We start from the raw sequence: 22,099 nt of genomic DNA, 5'->3' as shown, positions 1-22,099 counted from the left end.
GTCTCAACCTTTTACATAAGCCTTATATCTGAACTAACATTCTCGTGACTGGTAAGGAAAATGCTCTTAGAACAAACTGGCAGAAACAGAGGCTAGGACTATCATCAGGAAGTGTCTGACATTTGGCATACATAGCAGAGATCTCCCATTCTGCTGTAACTGCCTATGTGATGTTTCCACCAGCGTCTTTGGAACGCATATTGATTTAAAAACAAACAAACAACAACAACAACAACAAAACTCCATGAAATTGTTGCCCGGTTGGAACACAGTATTTTGGTTAACTGGAATCTTGTTCTCTAGCCATAGCCATCCCTGCTTGGCTCCAGAATAAATTCTTTCTTACTCCCTTTAAGTTGGGAGCTACTTTACAATGCTCAAAAACAGTAACTATTCAACTACTATTCAACAACTGGGGTGATTGTAGTAATCAAGTAGTTCACCTTATCATGGGCGGGCATTACAGGCCTACAGGGAATCTACCTACCGCAGTTCAAACTCTGGAAGAATTAATGAAAAAGAGTAGTAGCAGGTGGGTACCCCAAGAACTGAAGACTCCCCCCACGGGCCCCTACCCCCATGTGGAAAGGTGGTTCTGCCCCAGGTGAGTGGCGCCTACTCTTCCTGGCATCTACGTGGGCAGTGCGCTTGCGCAGCGTCCTCCCGGGTCCCTTCCTGTGGCTGTGTCTGCATCCGGGTTCTCAGGCTTCATCGCTGCTCGGCGGCTGGAGTCGCTGGCCGTTACCAGGTTGCGTTGGTGACCGACCGCTGTGCGGGTGTCGGAGGAGGCTGTAGGTGTGCAGGTGAGTTGGGGGACACCACGCAGCTCCGATGCGGGGCTCGTTGCTGCTGACCCACCCCGGGCACGGTGCGGAGCTGGGCGCGGGTGGCGCGTCCGTCCCTGATTGACGTCTCTGAACCCGGGGTTGCTCTCGGCCTCAGTGGGGCCGCCGGAGGCTTCCAGCATCTGCCAGCACCGAGTCCTCACGCTGTCCCGGCAGCTCAGGGCAGGACAGCTCTGATCCTGAACGGCCCCCCGCGTGCGCAGGCCGGGCGGGCAGCCTGGACCTCTGCGGCGCAGGGACAGGGATCCATCACACATGCCGAGGTCCCGGGGAGGGACGGTGGGTGCTGCTGGAGCTCAGCACACCAGCACACCGTGTGCGTGTGCGTAGATTCTTGGGGTGGCCCACGGGTTAAAAAGCGGTGGCAGTTCCGTGGTGTAGAAGTTCCCACCCCATAGAAAGTTCAGGGACTTGGCTTCAGACGCTGTTCCTAGGGATGCACTGCCCAGATGAATCAGCAGCACCTGCAGGAAACCCTGGGAGCCGAATTGGCGTTTTTAATGCTATCTGCTCACGATGCCAGAGTCACAAAGCATCGACAGTTTCGGTTTCTGATGACTAAAACCTGGGAAAGGAGCGTTTTAAAAATATGAATAAATGTAGAGAAGATATTACCTTGCGTGAGGGGGAATTCACTTAGGAATTTTGAAGGCGAACTCTGTTCTCTAAGAGAAAACCCACAAACAACTTGCCTGAGCTTTTGGTCTGAATGACTTGTTTGAAACTGTTCTCATTTACCTCAAGTCTAAGAATTACCTGTGATACTTGACAGGCTCTTGGACTGCATGTGAGATCTATTGGAGCTAAGGAGAGGGATCCAGAGTCTTTTTAACAAGTGTTATTAATGATTCCAAAGGGATCAAACATTTAATACATGGATATTGGTGCCAGATACACTTGAAGTCTAGCTCCCTCCAAAACTCCAACATGGCTTTGTAACTTCTGCAGCATCTGAATTACATCAGGTTTCTACATCAAGAATTGAGAATAATCGCAAATTGAGGAAGTATTTAGTTGATCGAATGTACTTTAGCAACAGGATCCTTAATCATCACATTTGTTTCTGTGGAGCCTAGCAGTGTTTAATCCAGAGCCAACGGGGCACGTATGATATACTAAGGGATAACCGAGGCACCAGGAAGAGCTAATGCCTCTCCTTACAGTTCCTTTCTCTTTCTTCTGGTTGTTTGCTGCATAATCATATTAGAAGTAAATAGATGATTTTGATAGCTATAACAGCCAGTAGTTGTTTGGGATTTTTGGTGTAACTCTGAAGTTATTTTGGGGGATTAGCTTATTGATACACCTAAATGGACACGGGGTTCACTTGTTAGGCTGAGTTTTAAAAAGCTTTGTGATTTCTTTTCTATAAATGCTGTTTATCTCTTATTGTCCCAGGATTCTAGATTATAGGGATAAGACTTTTTGTTGTTTTGGAATTCTAAGTCGTGTTCTTAATGTCATTTGGTTTCTATGTATTTGTCAAGGGAGCGTCTGTTCCTGTTAGCTTAAACATTTGATTTAGCATTCTGTGCGAAGTGTGTGGTTACCAAACAGGAATGCTGAAGCCCCCGTGTCATTAAAGGGTTGGTGTTGGTGATTGACGCATTTAAATGTGAAACTAGATATTTAAATCTGAGAGTTGTGGATTTCGGATATAGAATATAGAAGTTTTTTTTAATAATACTTCTTTAAAGTATTTTTTTAAAGTAAGCAATTCATAACTAAAATTGTATTTTTCTATGAAGAATTTTTCTCCCCCAGGTCAGCACTTTCACTCAAATAAGGTCTTATTAAAACCCTAAAATACTAAAGTGTGTGTGTGTAAGTAATGATAATGTACATTATCTCTGGTGGTATTTAAATATTGCTTAACAAAAAGGAAATTTGATCATTATGGTATGTATAGGGATAATTCTGGATTTTGATAAGTAATTCAAAATTATAGTAGTTAATGATTTAAGGATTTTTTAAGGATGGTTGCTTTGGTAAGAAAGAGTATATATTATACTTGTGTATGGTGTAGTCTGATGTTTTCATTTGAATTCTGCTGTGTCACTTACGTGCATGACCACAGGCAAATTGTGTGTGCCCATTTCCTCCTGTGAAACTAAGCCTTGTGTTACTTTACAAGATTGTTATAAGGATTAATACATGCCTCTAAATGACCTAACCCACTGCCAAAAGCTCGGGCCCTATTTGACAAAGGAGAATGTTGCTACTACTATTTCATAAGTATGGATTGTATTTTTATATGTACATGTCCTCCTTAAGTCCTGTCCTTTTAAAAATCAAAATATTCCACACTGGGTGTCTGAAAAATGTCTAAAGTACTCTATCATGGGATTTTCACAGGTGTGAACTTCTTGTGCTAAGAGCCGTGCATCACCAATAATGAGGCTTGTAATTCTTGATAACTATGACTTGGCCAGTGAATGGGCAGCAAAGTACATCTGCAATTGTATCGTTAAGTTCAAACCTGGACAAGACAGGTATTTTTCACTGGGCTTACCAACAGGTATAAATCATGCTTTCTATTTTATATACTCATATAAGATTGTTTAAAGGCTTTTCTTAGTAAAATATTTTTTATTATTTTCTATATTGCTGAACATATTAGTATATTTAGCCAGAAGTATATGTAGGCTGTTGCAGTATCTACATACTGATTCTATTTGTGTTAAAACTCCATATTATCCACTACTCCAAAAATTGCAATTTCAAAAGGTATCTTAACTTAAATGATGATCATAATACTTCTGTACCCTTTCCTAGTACTCTTGAGTTTCTAGCACACTGCTTTCATTATTCACATAATTTCTTATAGCTTAGCTCTTTCATTACTAACAGGTGAAAGTGTGTACTGCCACTTCCTGATTCGGTATTACCTTCTTTATTTCTTTTTAGACTTTTACTTTGTATTCTTCTGTTACAGAAGTATTTCAGGTGCAAATTATGAAAACTTGTTGGTTTATCACAGAATTCAACCCAAATGCTTTGGTTTTCCATGATGGGTTGCCTTTAAAAAGGATCAGGTGGTATCTATAAAACCAGATGGTAGATACTATGGTAGAGGCAATGCTAAGTACAATAGCAGAATTTCCTTAAGAAACAATGATGTTAGGCTGGGTGGTGGTGGTGCACGCCTTTAATCCCAGCACTTGGAAGGCAGAGCCAGGAGGATCTCTGTGAGTTTGAGGCCAGCCTGGTCTACAGAGCAAGATTCAGGACAGGCACCAAAAACTACAGGGAGAAACCCTGTCTCGAAAAAGTAAAAAACAAAAAATAAAAACAAAAAGGATCAGGTATATCACTTGCTCTTTTGGTACTCTATATTGGTAACTTTGGATTTTTTGCCAAATGCATGAGACCTAGACTCAGAACTGACTTTTAGGGGCTCCAGGGCATTCATTTCCACATACCTTGAGCTCTGGATTGCTTACATGCACAAAAAATAAAATAATAATAATAATTATAATAGCTTAAATACTGTTTTTGAAGCTTAGCTAAAACAGTGCATGTGCAGATCTTTTGAATGCAGTAAGTGCTGTATGGTTTTAAGCTCTCATGAGTGTTTTATTTAAATAGACTATTTTCTCCTGATCCTCCATACATGCATTCTAACTATGTAAAATCTCTAATCATAATTCATTTTACTTAGTTGATTTCTATGAATTACATTTTTCTAGATGGTTGATTTGCTATTTTGCTTTCTCTCCTTTTGTCTAGGACAGAAGGTCTTGGTGAGAATTACAATGAGATATTTTTATGAACTAGGCATGTAGATACCGCACATTCGTTCACATCATCACCCTCATGTACACTTTGATGGTTCAACAAACCTGTAGCAGGAATTTTAAACGTTCTTATTAATAAAATCAAACCTGAGTCAGGTATTGGGATGAACACTGGAAGATCAGAGAGACAGAACAAGCCTCAGCTAACCTCACCTGGCCTTCTCAGCTGATCTTGTTTCCTCAGACTGGAAGCTTCTGTGTCCTTATCCAGAATGGGTCTCAGCTGAACTGTGCTGCTAGAAGCCTGAAAGCTTAACCAGCCGAATGCTTCTAGTTTCTGGTCCTCACGCCTTATATACCTTTCTGCTTTCTACCACCACTCCTGGGATTAAAGGCTTGCTTTCTGGGATTAAAGGCGTGAGTCACCATGTGTGGCTGTATCCTTGAACAGATGGATTTCTGCCTCTGGAATGCTAGGATTAAAGGTGTGTGCTACCACTGCCTATCCTAAGTATCTAGTGGCTTTTCTGTTCTCTGACCCCAGATAAGTTTATTAGGGTACACAATATTTTGGGGAACACAATACCACCACACAAACCTCTATATCTGTTTGCATACTATGAATGGCTTATACTCAGGCTACCTCTATTAATCACTTTGTTTTAATTATGATACAAGTAATAATCTGAGTTGGGGACACAAAGGCTTCCAAGTGCTGCATGTTAGAAGTAGGTTACTAGGCATGTTTCTTATGTGTTTAAATTTATACCGAGTGCACATGCCAAGGGAGAACTGAAAAACATTTGCTGACATTTTATGTGTTCTCTTTGTTGAGCATTGATGGTGTTTGTGTTTTTGACTTCCACCCCTGCTTCTGAAATTGGAACATGTATGCTTCTCTGAGGTTAAATACAACATCCTGTACATCAGTGATTCTCCCACCAAACACAATTTCTGGGGCATATATATTTTTTAAGTGATTTTTTTTAAAGGTCTGCATATTGTGGGTCTGACTTGCCTGGGAACATTATGTTCACCATTTAATTGGGTTGGAAGTAGACTGCTTGTGGTTCCAAGGATAAGCCTGAACTTTCTGGCTTGCTTTCTTTTCATCCATATTGCTGTCCTCTTACACCTGTGTGTGTTTTAGAGAAAGCATACCTGGTTTTCAATCCCTGGCTTTGTTGCCATTTGGTTCTTGGCAAATTCACTCATCTTTTCAATCCGGTTCTTACATTTCCAATAAGAAAGATCCTGCCAGTTTTCCAGGATTTGAGATTTACATGTGGAAACACCTGCATCGCATGTAGCCATGGACCTTTTTTGCCATCCCTTGTCTGTCTTAAATTACAGATTGCTGTGTGGTTGTCAGGATTTCAGCCCTTCATGACTGAATTGAAATGATCTCTTAAGTCATTTTTTCAACCAGCATGATTGTAGCCTTTTATTCTTCAATGCCATACCTTAGAATTCCCTGAGGTTTTTCTTTACCTCACGGTTTTGTACTTTGTATTGTAAGTTCTTCTCAAACAGAAGAAGCCCCCAACAAGCTTTGAATCACTTACTTATAGAGTTAAGTGACCATCCCAAAGCAATTCATAACATTTCTGTAACCGAGTTACTCTTATTATCTCTCTCACTTCTTTCTTTAACTACATTGATTGACAGTCAGAAAGTAAATGTGTTCTTTATCACCGACATTGAGCCGGTGCCTCACCTTAGATGGAGGGACTCCTGGCTTCCTAACAGTAGAAGGTTCATGTGCTTCTAGAAAAAAGAGAAGCATACCTATCTATCTTTAAGATAGTTTCCATGTTAGTGGGCTATAGATCTTTGAGTATGGACTGTGAGATTTAATCATATGGCTTGGCATTTGTATTATTACTTATAAGTTGAAATATGCTTAGCCTTAAAGTCCAGTATTCATCGGTTCTCTGCACCCATGTGATATTTATTATGTTGGTCCACATGATTTACAGCCACCTGTTGTTCTGTCTTCTCAAGCGAGGGGCAGGCACTATTCCTGAAGCCCCACCGCCTAACTTGTGTCAGCCAGAGATTTTTGTTTTTAAATCTAGCAGATGTCTAAATTCTGCTTAAGTCTAACCACTACTCCAGAAATACTGACTTCTGTGGTGTTTTTTCTTTTGTTTTGTGATAATGCATTATCACATTCCACCCAGGACTGAGAAGGTCAGGTCACATGTTAATAAGGGTGCCTTTTTCCTTGGGATTTATAATGAAAAATAAAAAAGCAAATTTAATTAACAAAAGGGGGAGGTCCTCCATAAGCTGATAAACTTATTTTTATTGTGTCATGTCATGAAGCACAAACAAAGTGGCCTGCTAAACTAATGAAAAAATTTTATAGTACATGTCAAATAAAACAATCACCTTATAACATGGCGTATTCGCTCTGAGGCTATCCTGGAAGGCCTCTCCGTTTTAAAGGTATGATGCTTTTCTTTCTCAGCTAAGCTTTTTCAGCGATTTACATGCTAAAGCTAAATGAGAAACAGAAACAGAAGCACAAGTTGCCAGATGTTCTTTCCAGCCTATCTCTGTCACTCACACTACAACTCAGTTTTTTTTTCCCCAGCAAGTATAGTGTTCACTTTTCTTTTTACCCAGTGTTCATTCTAAACGGTTTTAGTCTTATAATTTGCAATAGCAATTCCAAATACTGAGAACACTTCACAATAGCTTTCCAACTTCCATTTTTGTGTATGAGTTTCCAGCTTTACTAACCAAATTATGGTTTAATGAAATTTCAATGCATCATGGAAAGAAACAAGCTATCATGAACATTAAATCTGTATTTAAGTTGTTTGCCTATTTTGAAATATAGACTGTTACACATAAGAATTTAAGGATAAATATTTTTAAAATAGATTTCAAGTTATTTCAGAAAATGGACCCTTTCTCTCTTGTAGGGAGCACACCTTTAGGATGCTATAAAAAACTAATAGAGTACCACAAGAGTGGGAATCTTTCATTTAAATATGTGAAGACTTTTAACATGGATGAATATGTAGGTAAGATACATATAAATCTGCTATTTGAATAGATTATGTATTACATTTTGAATATCATGAAACTTTAGAATATGTCGTATCTAGACTCCTTTGTGTACTGCTTTGCTGGTGAAATTGGTTATGGCATAGTATAGTGGAAGGAGTATAAGACTGGGAATCGGAATGAATATGCTTTCATTCAGCCATTTACCTATGATGTAACTGCTTTCATTCAGCCATTTACCTATGATGTAACTGCTTTCATTCAGCCATTTACCTATGATGTAACTGCTTTCATTCAGCCATTTACCTATGATGTAACTTTGCGCATCACTCCACTCACAAGTCATTCATATCCATTCTCTCTCCCCCCTCCTTTTCTCTTTTCCCTGTCCATCTCTTCTCCTTCTGCTGCTGCTTCCTTCCTTAAGGTATAATTAAAATTATAGAAAATTCAGTGAAACATATGTAAAGGTAATCGATTTAGCTTTTTTTTTTTTTTTTTTTTTTTTTTTTTTTTTTTTACAAATTTATTGTTTGTGCTAGCATCCACAAAACTTGTGTAATTTTTTGCCTTGCTTAACTGAGAGGGTCTATGATGATGCTTAGGAACCCTTTGTTAAAGCATACATATAAGAGTACATTTTCAATGTCTGTGTAAGCGATAGCCAAATAACTTTTATGGCTCAGTGTTCTTTGCAAATATGTAGGATGAATGCAAGGGAAAAGTGGCCACTAGTTAATTCTTTAAAAATATATAATTATGGGTGTAACTTACACCCTTGAAGTCTCACCAGCCTAGCAGCCTCAACATGACCTTAATAAAGATGTCATGAATATATATGCTAATATGGAAAGTGGACTCTCAAGAGGCCTTAACCCTAGACAAAAACTACAGGCAAGGAAGGGATGCTGAGAGTGGGAGAAATAGTTTTCCCTACGCAAAGTATCTTCTAATACCAATTAATTATTCAATACCAATGGTCAGCTCTGAAAACATATGTATACAAGCAACATTATATATGCACTAAGCAGGTTGTCATTATATATTTAGGAATATATAAATGTACACACACACAACAACAACAACAGTTAAAGAAAAAGAGGCCATGAATTTAGAAGAGTGAGGCAGAGTATACAGAAGGTTTTGGAGGAAGGAAAGGGAAAAGGGACATTATGTATTTGTAATCACAAAAAACTATTAAAAATACAAAAATCAGTAACATTGGGTAACACTTTTTGTGCCTGTTTCAGAAGTGTATAGTGACTAAGTGCATGAACTAGGATTCCCATGTTTGCATTGCAAACCCTCTATCAGCTGAGGATTTTGGGGAACATTCTGTGTTTCATGTACTCATCTATGAAATGAGAATGACAACAGCATTTTCTTTCTTTCTTTTTTATTTTACAATACAATTCAGTTCTACGTATCAGCCACAGATTCCCTTATTCTCCCACCTCCCGCCCTCCTCCCCTTCCCCCCAGCACACCCCCCATTCTCATCTCCTCCAGGGCAAAGCCTCCCCCGAGGACTGAGATCAACCTGGTAGACTCAGTCCAGGCAGGTCCAGTCTAAGAGCACTGGCTGTTCTTCCAGAGGTCCTGTGTTCAATTCCCAGCACCCACATGGGGGCTGACAACAGTATTTTCATGTATGTTTACAAATTAGTTGTGTTAGTGTAGATATTTAAAGTGACACGGGTATACATCAAGCATATGTTTTATGCCAAACATTTTAAAATTGATGTAGTGTAGAAAAGCTTTTTTCTAGGAAATAGTTATATTTTTATTATTAACTTCATATTTAGGACTGCCACGAAATCATCCTGAAAGCTACCATTCTTATATGTGGAATAACTTTTTTAAGCATGTTGATATAGATCCTAATAATGCTCACATCCTTGATGGGAACGCTGAAGATCTGCAGGCAGAATGTGATGCATTTGAGGAGAAAATCAAAGAAGCTGGAGGAATAGATCTTTTTGTTGGAGGTATGAAAAGAGACGTTGTTACCAATCATTTGTCTGCTAATAGTGTTTAAAAGAAAGTCACTATTGTATAATGCAAAAAACAGCTGCTATTAACTGTTAATATCCAATAATAGAAATAGAATAATTCCAATTTTACTTCATTTTCATTTAAAAACAAAAAGTAAGTACAGATTAAGTAAAAATAAACTTAAAATTGCAACAGTTAACACATTTGTTTAAATTATGACTTGAGAAATACATTCTCATCCTTGTTAAACTCTTTTGATTAGCTCTAATGTCAATAGTTCACCACATCCCGGAAATGCGCTGCTGGGTTGTTGTCCTGAATGAAAGCCTATGTTTGATTATTTCTCTCTAGCTCCAGCACAGGCTACTCAACAGATTAGAGCTGAGTATATGAGAAATGGGTAGGTTTTTATCAGATAACTCCAGTTATGCTGAGATCAGTTAAGAGTTGTAAGACTTGTATCACCAGCCTTTAGATGAGTTAAATTTTCAAAATGCCTTAATACATTCCAAAGGGAATGAATGTTTGGTGAACCAAATTCTACTTATAAATTAAAAGTATCTATTTATGTGTGTATATGTGCATAAATGTACCAAAACTAGGAGTTTGTTCCTTCATAATAGCTATGGCTCTCTATTACCCAGAATAAAACAGCTTGAGAAAGCTGTTGCATCAGAAAAATATAAGCCAACTACACTAAAGCCAAAACCATTTTTATGCCAATCTTTAGTATTCATCTAAAATACCAGTACTCTAAACTGCCTTTATTTATGTTATACCTAATGAATGAGTAAGTTGCACCCGGGTTATATTGAGGTGGATTCCTGGTTGAAGTGGTTGAGTACGATTGCAGTGGTTGGTTGGTGGTGGGATTTACAGTAAAACCTATTCGCATCTCCAGTCTCTGTATGCCTGGTTAGTTTAATGAAGTTCATTATAACTAGACCATGTGCAAGACAGGATTAATTCTAACTTGCTCAAGAGTTGTGAAAATTCAATGTATTATAACATGTTTCAAAGGCCCTAAGAGTGGAGCCTGGCACACAGCTGACTCAGGGCCACTTGAGTGTTGTCTTCCATGAGCTGTAGAGGCTAAGGTAGTGTTGTCCCTGAGTTCATTGAATTCCCTGAGGCTTTTACTGAATTACTTTTATGGATGACCAAGTGAGACTGAACTCTTCTCGGTGGAAATTTTTAGCTATGTGTATCCAAGCCAGTGCTGTTCATTTTCTTGTGTAGATTGAGTCTCTATTTATCTGATCAACGATAAATGTTTAGTAATCCTTTAGAGCACGTTCACCTTCTAGCTTTGTGCATATGGTTCAATTTTGAGATAATTACCGTATCTGTCAGTGTTATGGCTGAAATGCTAGATGTTTGGGAATGTTTAAATTGTTTTTTTTTTTGTGATTTCTATATCAAAATAAAATTGCTGGACTAAATGGATTATCTTAGGTTTTTTTTTTTTCAAGAAACATTTTCACTAATTTTTCTGTTATGTTGGAAATAGATGCTAGATGTTAGAGATTAGATTAAAAATTAAAATGGCTATTTAAAAACGTTTTCATTTGTAGACAGTTCTTTTTTCCTGCTGATCTGTTGACTTCACAGAAGGATCCATATGACAAATCCCTCCTAGATTGAGTGCAAGGAAAAAGAACTTACTGGACAGGGATGAGGACCCTACTGTCCTCTTGTCTGCCTTTGAGAAAGCATTCTGTTTTGTAGGGTTTTTTAAGGTTGCAACTCTCTCATCCAATATTTCTGGTAGAAACTCATTTCCCATTGCTATAAGCCATTTCTCATTTCTTTTTCATTTATGTTTTTGGTCTGTTTCCTCAAAATAATAAACACCTCCTTTCCCTTCTAAGTAAGTGGAATATTAATTAGAATTATGCTTTGTCACTTGGTTTTAACTGTTTTTTATCTTAAGCTTCCTATAGTCATTTCTTTACTACTTCCCAAAACCGAAAACATTTTTAAGAAGATCCTTTACCTTTCTCATTAACATCTTCACTGGAGTCTGATGATCAGGGGCCTGACGTTTTATATGTACCATCTAGAGAATGTGATTTCTGTGCACAGAGAGAGGAATTAGCATATGCCTCCTTTCCTATTTGGAGTAGCTGTTGTTGAATACCTACTTGCTTGTGAGAGAATCTCATTGGATTCTTTGAGTTTTTTGATCTAGGTAATTATCTTTGGAATTTGTAAGACGAGGCTTGGTATCTGGGTCTTACCACTTACCCTTCTTTTGTTCCAGGGTTTGGTTAATAAAAACACTAAGAACTGCCAAATGGGATCAAAGTGTCAGCTTTATTAAAGGTAAAGTTGGAATAGAGATTGTAGGTTGGGCTTGAAGCTAGTGTTGTTTCCCCCCTACTGTGAACTGGACAAGGACCAGAAGAGCCTAAGAGTCTGAATTTGCTGCTATTTGCCCCGGGGGATTAGGTGGGCTCTTTCCCCCTTGGTAGAGAAGAAAAAGAAGGAAATAATTACTCTGAGAGCTTTCTTTATTCTGAGGGCAGAAATTGTATCCTGAGTTTCTAAGGAAGACTTAGCAGTAAGGTACACAACAGTGGGATTTTGTACATGAAACCTAACTGTAATATCTTCCTAAAATTTTGATATATTTAAAAATTTTAAAAAGACAGTGGGGAAAATGTCCACATTTTTTTAATCATTGAAGTTTTGGTTTAGTAATAGGATAACTAGTGGAAAGGGACTAGTACTGTGTTAACTGGAGTGATTCTGCTATAATTCACAAAGCCTAGGGAAGGGATCAAATACTGATTGGGAAGAGCCAGAGAGCCTCAGCTCTCGGAAGCAAGAGCGCATTAACTGAGCTGTCAGTTAGTCCCTTGTGTGTGTTTCCTTTGTTTCTGTTCACCAGGTAAAGAGCAGCTCTAGAGAGTGAGTTCCATTGCTTCAGCTTGGAGTCCTTTTCTGTAGGCCACCTTCATTCAGCATGACGGGGACATAAGGAACTACTTTTGAGACCCGCCCCTTACTTCCCCACCCCTCAACCTATAGTGAGGAGTGGAGCAGAAGAGGGGTTGCTGGGAGAAACTGTTGAGCCAACCAAAGAAAAGTATCATGCATTAATTCAGTCAGCTGTGATTTGCTGAATGCTTTATGTGTGTAGTGCTTGGTTGTGAGTGGTAGACAGAGGCACACAAAAGCCTTACTCAAAGGAAGCTTGTAAACTACCCACAGAACTATAGGAACACAGGAGGGATCTATATCATAATCCTACCAATGAGTTTTTGAGATGATGCTGATATCCTAATTTAGATTTAAAGGCCAAAAGAGTTAGCTGAACTTAAAAACATGACAGAATCACAGGCTCTCTGCTAGTTGTGGTGGGAAGCAGATGTGGTGCTCCTTCTCTGTCAGTACCCTTGACCAGAATCTCAAGTCAGCTGTATGCTTCTCAGTGGCCCAGGTCACCACTAAGAACATTAACACCAGTCTTTGCAGACTTCTGATTTGTTTTCTGAAGCTTTTATGTTCCTACCTTTATCCTTTCTTCTGTGCTTAATAAAGTGTATATACAATAGTGCGTTTATATCCTCAAGAGTAAAGCAGTGATTTGGAAAACATAGCAAGAAAGGTTTATTAAATATGATTAAAACATACTAGAAACAGGTCTGTACTGAGGAGTGGAAACAATCCTTGAATATTAATCGTATGTAAGTCCTTATTTAAAATGTACTTTCACACATTAGTCATTGATAAAAGATTGTTATGCTTTAGAACACTTTGCTTCATACTGTATTCATTTTTCCTTATCCTTTGAAACTAGATTATAGCTTGCTCTATTTTCATGGCTTGAGTAGCAAGTATTAGTTATACACCTGTTGTCTCATTAAAGGAAACATGGAGTATAAATGTAACATATTTTAATTACTTGTTTTTATTGAAGTTGCTGTAAGTCTGACAACTAATATAAATGTATTATAAACTTGATTTTTAAAGGTTTTGATTTTTTGAAGGGAATTATCTCCAATTGTCTTCAAAGGAATACTACACTCTTTTCTATATTTTAGAAGCCATCTTAGAATATAGCAGATGTGTATAGGTCACTGTGGTTGTTACCTGTATGTCATGAAATCAGTAGAGCCAGTAATATCCAGCATTCCCTTCTTGTACTATTAAGGAAATGGAGTGTATGTGAGCTGCCAGTAAGGCTAAGTGTGGTTTCCTGCATTTTGTTTGTTTGTTTTTATTTTAGGTGTGTGTGTGTGTGTGTGTGTGTGTGTGTGTGTGTGTGTGTGTGTGTGTTAAATTATAGTGAAAAATCAAAAAGCTTGAGAACCTGGTATTCAAGGTATTACCTTCTATAATCTATACATTATTTTATGAGGAAACAGAACTAAAAGTTCACAGTGGTTATAGCCTCACCTAAACAGGAGCTAAAGGAAGCAGAGTGAGAGGACAAAGACCACTGACTCAGTAGTCAGAAGGCTAAGACAGGAATGGATCTTGGTGTTTCCTAAACCGTGGTCCTGAAGGCCCATTTATTTTTCTTGCACATCAGCTTATGTGTTAGCAATGAGGTAGCATTGAGGGGGATAGCCATGTTTAATCTTACTGGGTCACAGAATTACCTACTATTATCTGTTGTGAAAAAGCCTTATAAGCCCATAGTGTTAGATAAATGTGATGCTTCCCTGCTATTGCTAAAACTATGTCATCTCATGCTATGTATGCAGCACATTGGAAATATTAAATGAAATATGGAAACAATATTTTAATTTAATATTAGGAGTTCAGCTCTAAACTAAGGTAAGTATGTTTATGGTTATTTCTTTGCCTTCATAACTAGTTGACATTTGAGAAAATGTTTACTATATGTTAGAAACCTTGCTTATTTCATGTTTATATGAGTGAGCCTCTCTGTTTTTGAAAGGAATAGGTCCAGATGGTCATATTGCTTTCAATGAGCCAGGATCCAGTTTAGTATCAAGAACAAGATTAAAGACTCTAGCTATGGACACCATTTTGGCAAATGCTAAATATTTTGATGGAGACTTATCAAAAGTGCCGACCATGGCTCTAACTGTTGGTGTGGGGACAGTGATGGATGCTAGGGAGGTAAGAAATGTCCTTTGATCATTTTTCTTTGATGTTGAATAATTATGGCGATAAATATTTTAGATTCATCTGATTTTCAGTAAAAATGCTTAGTTTCCAGCATTTAATGCTTGTCATTCTCATTGACTTGCTAAGAATCAACTTAAGTCTGCAGTTATAAACCAGGAGCCACCCATTTGAATAGTCTTGTGAAGGGCAGGTGGGACAGAGGTGCAGAGCGGATATCCTACATAGTGTTGGAGCACACAGGATTGATTAATATCAAGTGCTTCATGATTATACTTAGGAGGACTGGCTGTATTGGTTTCCCACAGTTCAATCCCTGAGGCCCACATACTAAAAGGACAGAGCTGATTGATGGCTGTGTGTACACACACAAATAAGTAAAAAGCCATTTAATATTTTTTAAAGAAGCCTTGTAGAGTCTCAGCTGCCTTCTAAGGCCTTCCTGTGAGATTGTTGGTACGCTCATGACCTAAGGGACTTTCATTACTGCACCAGTGCTCCAAATATTAGAGAAGACCTGAAACAGCTAGTAATATGTGTCCTTGTGCATGTGGTACACACACATTTCATGTGGTTGTTTCTGTACTGAGTACTTCATTCTTAAGACAGTACTCTGGCTAGCAATGTCCAGCAAGGAAAGTTAATTTACAAATTCATTGATTTTTTTTTTTTGCTTACCTTTCATCAAACTAGTTAATTTTTGTTTTAAAAGACAGATGGTTTTAATTGAGGTGATATATTCAGCTTTAGTTAAGATTCAATTTCAAAATGAAAGTCAATTTGAATTAGGATTTTAAAGAGAAATATACCTTGATCCATTCTCTTTCATTTTTTATACTTTAGAATACCTAGTCATAAAATATGCATACATAATATAAATTTTTATTTTAAGTAGTTTAGAACTGCAGTCATTTTAATTTTTTAATAATTGTAGTGAGAAAAAAAATAAATAATCCAAACTGAGAAAGATAAATAATTCATGTTCTCATATGATCAAGATTTAAGGAAGGAAGACTATTTGGGAAGAGGAAGGGGATCAGTTGTGCCAGAGTGGACAAGGAAAGAAAGTTAAGAGTGGAAATGGTTTAAGTATGTGCATTTATGAAAATATCATATTGAAACCTATTATGTTTTATGGTTAGTACTAATTAAAAAGAGAACAATAAACTATAACACTATGTTAATGTAGGTACGTATTCTCAGTTGTGGAAGGGTAGCTTGAAAGGTTGTAAGATCCTTTCTGACACACACTGGCATGTTTCTTGAATTATTTCACAAATGGTGAGGGGTTTAAAAAACAGGAACTTAAAATTTCTGTAATTTCCAGGAATATCTCACTCATGTGCTTCAAAATCAGTGCCTTGTTTTAGGAGATCCCAAATTCTTAAAATTCAGTAGCTTGTGTTTGGAACAACTTTAGAAATGATTATACCCATTAGGTGAAAGTCCAGGCTTCTCTAGCTATCTTTTAAATAGCTGTTGTGGAGGGACTTTCTTTTCTAACATAGGACATATTTCTTAATTGGACTAGAGAGATTTGCGGTGTTAGCCTAGATTATATGAATTCATTGAAGATACAAACTTTTTTTTTTTTTTTTTTAAACCCAGGAAGCCCTTCTCTTTACTTTCCCAGGCCTGTCTTTTACACATCAGTACTAAAGTATTAACTCTGGTCTTCACTTATGTATTACCATAGAGCTTCCTACTCACTTTTAATTGACAAGTGACACTCTTGATTCTGCAGGTGATGATCCTCATAACAGGTGCACACAAGGCATTTGCCCTGTACAAAGCCATTGAGGAAGGAATCAATCACATGTGGACTGTTTCAGCTTTTCAACAGCATCCCCGAACAATTTTTGTATGTGATGAAGATGCTACTTTAGAATTAAGAGTGAAAACTGTGAAATACTTTAAAGGTGAGCATTGAATTAGTATGAGTTTGAGACGCTTGTAGTAGATGGCAGAATTGAATGACTGTGGATGTTAATCTTACAGTTTGGCCTGTTGAAAACTTGCATTGTGCTAACACACCAACCAGGTTTTTTAAGGAATAAAACTTCTCAGATAATAGTTTTCAGAGTTTTCAGGACATTTTTTTTCCTTTGAAATCCAAAATTCAAAGAAATATTTTAGTTTCATATTGAATAGACAAGATTAAGTAACTCAGTAGTGGCCTTCCTGGGTTTTTTTTCATTTGTTTGGTAACATTTGGGCATTCTGCCTCATCCTTCTAACTGTAACCTTATCCATGGTTAAGATGCATCAACCACTGTCCCACCTAAGCTTCCTGATGTCAGGCAAACCCACTCCAGTATGTTACAGTTGGTATTATAATAGGTACACTTTCAAACAGTATGAAATAATAGCAAAGCAGCAGTTTGAATGCTTAGACATCTGCATGTTGATTTTCCTTTTCCTTTTTCCTGTAGTCTGGTTATTTTCAAACTTTATTTGCACTGGGCTTTGTATAGAAAATACTCGTGACGTAATGGACACTTTAGGAGGCTTCAGAGAGCACTTATACTACACTAAGTTTAGTGTTTCCTGATTATGGGTGAATAGAAGCTCAAGCGCATAAAGCATCGAGGTCTTGTTTAGAGTAGTTGTGTTGGGTGCTGAATATTAATTAAGTCATGGCTCCAAATGTATAGTATATATGACAATTCTGGGACATGAGTGAATATACATTTTTATTGTAACTGTTATTAACAAGTGTTGAAAAATGTAATGACAAACTGAACCTATATTTTATAAATATTGCTGAAAGAAAGGTTAACAGAGTTGCTATATTTTACTCACTCTATGACTTGACTGAAATTGGGATGAGATGTGTCTTAAAATGGGTGGCATTGCTTATCTTGTATCTTTTTGTTCTTGGTGGCACTTAGAATATGCTTTCAACATATAGCAGTTCTATTAGGAACTATATAAACTTAAACACTGTAATTCAACTAGAGGAAATCAGTAAGTTAGAGTTCATGTAAATGTTCGTGCATGGGAAACTTCTCAGAGGTGGTATACAGAAGACTTAAGTTGAGTAAGCCCTGACAATAACCTTAGAGTAGAGTTTGACTATCCTGTGTATGTGGTTTGTGTTATTTGCATCTGCGTTCTCTATTGCTCTTCATTCACTAAGTATTTATGGAGAACATTTTAATGAAGATACATAGCTAAGTACATGCTTCACAATTAAACAATTCTTGTAAATTAATCTTAAAAAATGGTAGCTTCAATATAATTTGACAAATGGAAGCAGAATGCCTTTGGTGTTCAGTTCTGAAGCAAAGCTAGTGAGTTTACCTATGTATTTCCATGGAGTCCACTTTGCATCAAAAGTGTTACATTCCTTGAAGCTAATATAAGCAGTCATCCAGAAGATTTAACACCACTTTTAAAATATCTAACATATTTATTGTCCAGTGCCAGCATTCCTGAATTAAATGTATGCTAATCTATTTGTCACGATTAGTGTTTTGTTAGATTTTTTTCATAATTTGTTTAATAAGACTTCAAACTTGTATTGCCAGGCAGTATTCTAAATGCATCTCCCTGACTGAACTACTTAATTCTCACAACAGTGCTATGCAGTAAGTTCTCTTTACTTTGTATTTAAGAAGACAGATCACTTACCAGTCATAGAGATCTTATGGGCAGAGAGGATAACTGAAGTAAAGCTCCTCCGGAGTTTGGGCTTTATCCACCTGTGTGGCATCTATAACAAAGTCATACCTGTTTACCTATACTATGATCATTGGCTCTAATTAAAATATGTTAAATAACTTAAGCTGGAAAGGAAGTAACTGTTAGATATATCCAAAATCTTAGCTCTTGGAAGACATTTTGAAGAGCATACTGTTCATGTGAGGATTGCTTTATGGACTGAAGAGGGTGTTGTATTTCCTATCTTGGAGTTATAAATATTCAGAAGAGATTTTAGGATATCAGCAGTTATCCAAAAACAAATGAAATTGATAAAAGCCTGAGTGTATATCACCTTTTCTTGCAGGAAAGCATATTAGTAGAGAGTACATTGCATGATTATATGCATATTTCACATATAGTTTCACATATTAGGCATCTGATCACTTCAGTGTCACATGAAACACTGATGAGATATAATCTACACAGAATAATCTGTGTAATTATGTATAATATTTGAAATTCCATTTATATTAGTACCCTTTCTTTTGGTCACAAGAATCTTTTTTAGAGTTCTATTTCTAGAGATCTAGGTTAATGAGATGTATAACAGTGATAATTGTTAGTAAATGGAAACTTACTTCACCTCTCTAAAGATAAGATTGGATACTTGGGAATTCGTTCCATTCATCCTAGCTGTTTTTTCCTTTAAAATGGAACTTCGCTCTGTATTAGTTTGTATTCAGAATGCTGCTGCCATTTAAACAAGGTTCGTTTCATTGCTTGCCGGCAGTGACTTCAGAGGTAGAGTTCAGGTAGATACCAAGTCATAAGATACTCGTTAAAAACTGGGATTTAGAACCTGTATCATTGTAGCATCTTTATAAGAAATGTCAGGAAACCAGTGCATTTTTATCAGAAGAGATATTTTCTTATTTCTCCTTATGACTTACATATCAATTATTATACTCTTTTTAAAGTAGTTTTTACCTGGTAAACACTTTTCTACCTAAGATATTTTGTTTAGAAGCAAGGTATCTTATGTGTAAAAGCTACATACACTGTATAATTTTAAACAACTTTACTGCTTAATATTCCACGTGTATTTTAAAGCTTTAATGTTGTTAGCAAATGATAGCATTGTATCAAGTAGAATGCTAGCTCAGAAGTTCTCAACCTGTGGGTCACAGACTCTATCTCCAAAAATATTTACAATCCATAACACTAGCAAATTTACAGTAATGAAGTAACAACAAAAATCATTTCATGGTTGGTCATCACAGCTTGAACTGTATTGAAAGGCCACAGCATTAGGAAAGTTGAGAACCACTGTTCTAGACGATTGTCTACAAAACAGTGCATGTAAATCACATAGCTGAAGGTACCTTTACTTTGATGTCCCCTCTACTGTTTATCAGGCCTTGGGATGGTTGAGGTGCTGACTAAATCTTAAACGAGCTGTGAGAGAACTCAGCCTTCTCATTTTCAGTGGCTCCAGAGAATGGAATGCTTATTCCTTCCTTTATTTGAAGATGCCTCTACCGGCTTTTCTCTTACTGGACCACTTCCCAGTGCCGTTTGCTAGTCCCCTGAAAGTGGTCTTCCTCACTGTGTGGATCTGAGTGCTTTTTGAGGCCTCTCAAACAAGAAACGTAAACTTCTAACACCTTTCTCTCAAATGCAATATCCAATTTCTGAAGAAACTAAATACCTTCCCTACAGGTTTTTGTAAGTTTGAATGACCTGGAAAATTTAACTTCTTTGCCTTCCAAACTATGAAACTTTTTATTTAGTTCACTGATTCTCTCAAAGACAATCTTGTAAGAGACGTAACTGGAAGAGCTTTAATATGATTCACTAACATGCATACCCATGCTAATTATGAAATGATTACTAAAGTCTAATTTAGAATCCCTAGGTTTCCATCCCAAATCATTTTAAACAGGTGTCTGCATTGTTGTTAAACCTCAGTAGGTTATGGGCAAGCTTGGAATCAACCAGTTTTGTCAATACATTTCAAAGTCTATATAGAGGCTGGGACATGGCTTAATTGGAAAAGAGCTTCGTAATCATGAAGAACCTAGTACAGATCCCCCAGTGCCTATTCAAAGGCAAAGCATGATGGTGCATACCTGTGATCCTAGGGCTGTGAGTCAGATACAAGATCTCTGGAACTTGCTGAGCAGCAGTTCTTCCCAGGTAGTGATCTCTGTAGTTAGTGAGACACCATCTCTAAAAGTGAGATGCAGTGATAAAGGGCAAGCACCCCACATTGGCTTTTGGTACCCATATACATATACAACCATGATAACACATGTGACACCCCCTCCCTCCCCCAAAAAATAGATGTACAGGGTAGTATTTTGGAAGACAGAGCTATCTTATGACAGTTCTGGGTCCCTTGATTGTCATCAACTAGAGCAATTGCTATAAAATCAAAACATAAACTTCTAGATAATGAATTAACCAATCATATTCAAGTTTACCAGCCTGCCATTCTAATGCTCAAGATAAGAATTGAAGCTGCATTGGGACTCCAAAATATCTGTACTGTTCTAGATCTACACTAATTTATTAATTTATAAATTGTATTTCTTAAACAGTTTCAGTAGACCTTGTAATTATATAAGAATCAAATATTATAGCATGTAAAATCTGAAGTAAAAGTTCAAAATTAACAAAAATACAACTAGAATTGTGCTTTGTTTTCTTTAAGGTTTAATGCATGTGCACAATAAACTCGTGGATCCACTGTACAGTATGAGAGAAGAAAACTGATGGAGACTGCAGCAAAATTCTGCTTGGAAAAGGAAACTTTTCTTACTAGAATTTCAGCTTATGCAATATGATAAAAATGGGGAAATATAAAGACATTGAAAAAGAAAAGAACAGTGTGTGTTAAACATTCCATATTTAGAATGTGTGTTTTACACTAGGGCCTAGAACTAAGTCAACCCCCAAACTGGTTGGCTGTTAAAAAGTACAGAAGCTATATAGCTACCTATAAACAGCAAAGCAGCGAAATGTCTGCATTTTAAGAGATTCTACACATCAGGTACTGTATGACAATCTCTTTGACTTACTTACAAGAAGGCGCTCCAACCTGTTCCAGTATCATAAAAGCCTTCACTTTTGGAATGTCTATTCTTTGTGCATCACACATGCTTTTTGCCTGTAGTTGCCTTAGTCATCTTTCTGCAGTAGCATCTGGACATCAGTAGTCCTGCTATTCATTAATCAAGGAAATCTGAAGAGATGACACTGTCCCAAAGTAGTTTACATCCTTTCAGAAAGTATCTGTAAGTGCATGCTTTTATGCACCTTCTTATGTAGTACTTTTTTACAGATAAGCTTATTTTTATTTAAAGACCTAGGTCAGTGCCCTTAATAAAGAAGTATATTGGCAACTATGAGCTTTATACCTAGCTATAAATTAAAAAAAAAATCCTTTTGAAGAACATTTTCTGATTATTGTTAAATTTTATAAATAATCCTTATATATGTCTAAAGAGATAAATACTGTAAACCTTTAAATTGCAAAAACTTGTATAATTAAGCTGCAAATAAAAATATTGTTTTCTATCTTTAACTCAAAATTTACAATAAAACAAGTATCTACTTTTTGTTTCTAAAGTGAAGTAACATTCACTGGGAGATTCAATCAGTTCGTGGTACCCATGACATGGATTTGCTTCTGATTTGCCATCATGTAGTTAGGAAACGGAAGAGACAATACCTAAGAAGAAGTAAAAAATGGAGG

The 22,099-nt window shown here is 37.0% G+C and overlaps 1 protein-coding gene across 7 annotated transcripts; it reads left to right on the top strand.

Annotated features, from left to right (window-relative positions):
• The first annotated feature begins 671 nt into the window (after window positions 1–671).
• Window positions 672–21,935, top strand: Gnpda2 (glucosamine-6-phosphate deaminase 2). Of its 7 annotated transcripts, none has more exons than XM_076546417.1 (8): window positions 672–803; window positions 3,201–3,363; window positions 7,516–7,617; window positions 9,405–9,587; window positions 14,513–14,691; window positions 16,442–16,616; window positions 18,228–18,287; window positions 21,056–21,935. In XM_076546417.1, exons 2-7 carry the CDS (start codon window positions 3,240–3,242, stop codon window positions 18,251–18,253), a joined length of 789 nt encoding a protein of 262 aa, XP_076402532.1. In that variant the 5' UTR covers window positions 672–803; window positions 3,201–3,239; the 3' UTR covers window positions 18,254–18,287; window positions 21,056–21,935. The 7 variants fall into 7 exon arrangements, with proteins under 7 accessions (XP_076402532.1, XP_042113427.1, XP_015853819.1 ...); XM_042257493.2 differs by having other exon boundaries at window positions 14,507–14,691; XM_015998333.3 differs by lacking the exon at window positions 18,228–18,287.
• Window positions 21,936–22,099: the final 164 nt, after the last annotated feature.

This window comes from Peromyscus maniculatus, chromosome 10 (assembly GCF_049852395.1).
Source record: "Peromyscus maniculatus bairdii isolate BWxNUB_F1_BW_parent chromosome 10, HU_Pman_BW_mat_3.1, whole genome shotgun sequence".
Lineage (NCBI taxonomy): Eukaryota > Metazoa > Chordata > Mammalia > Rodentia > Cricetidae > Peromyscus > Peromyscus maniculatus.
Note: the sequence above shows the minus strand (reverse complement) of the source record. Positions and strands in the feature narration are given on the sequence as shown.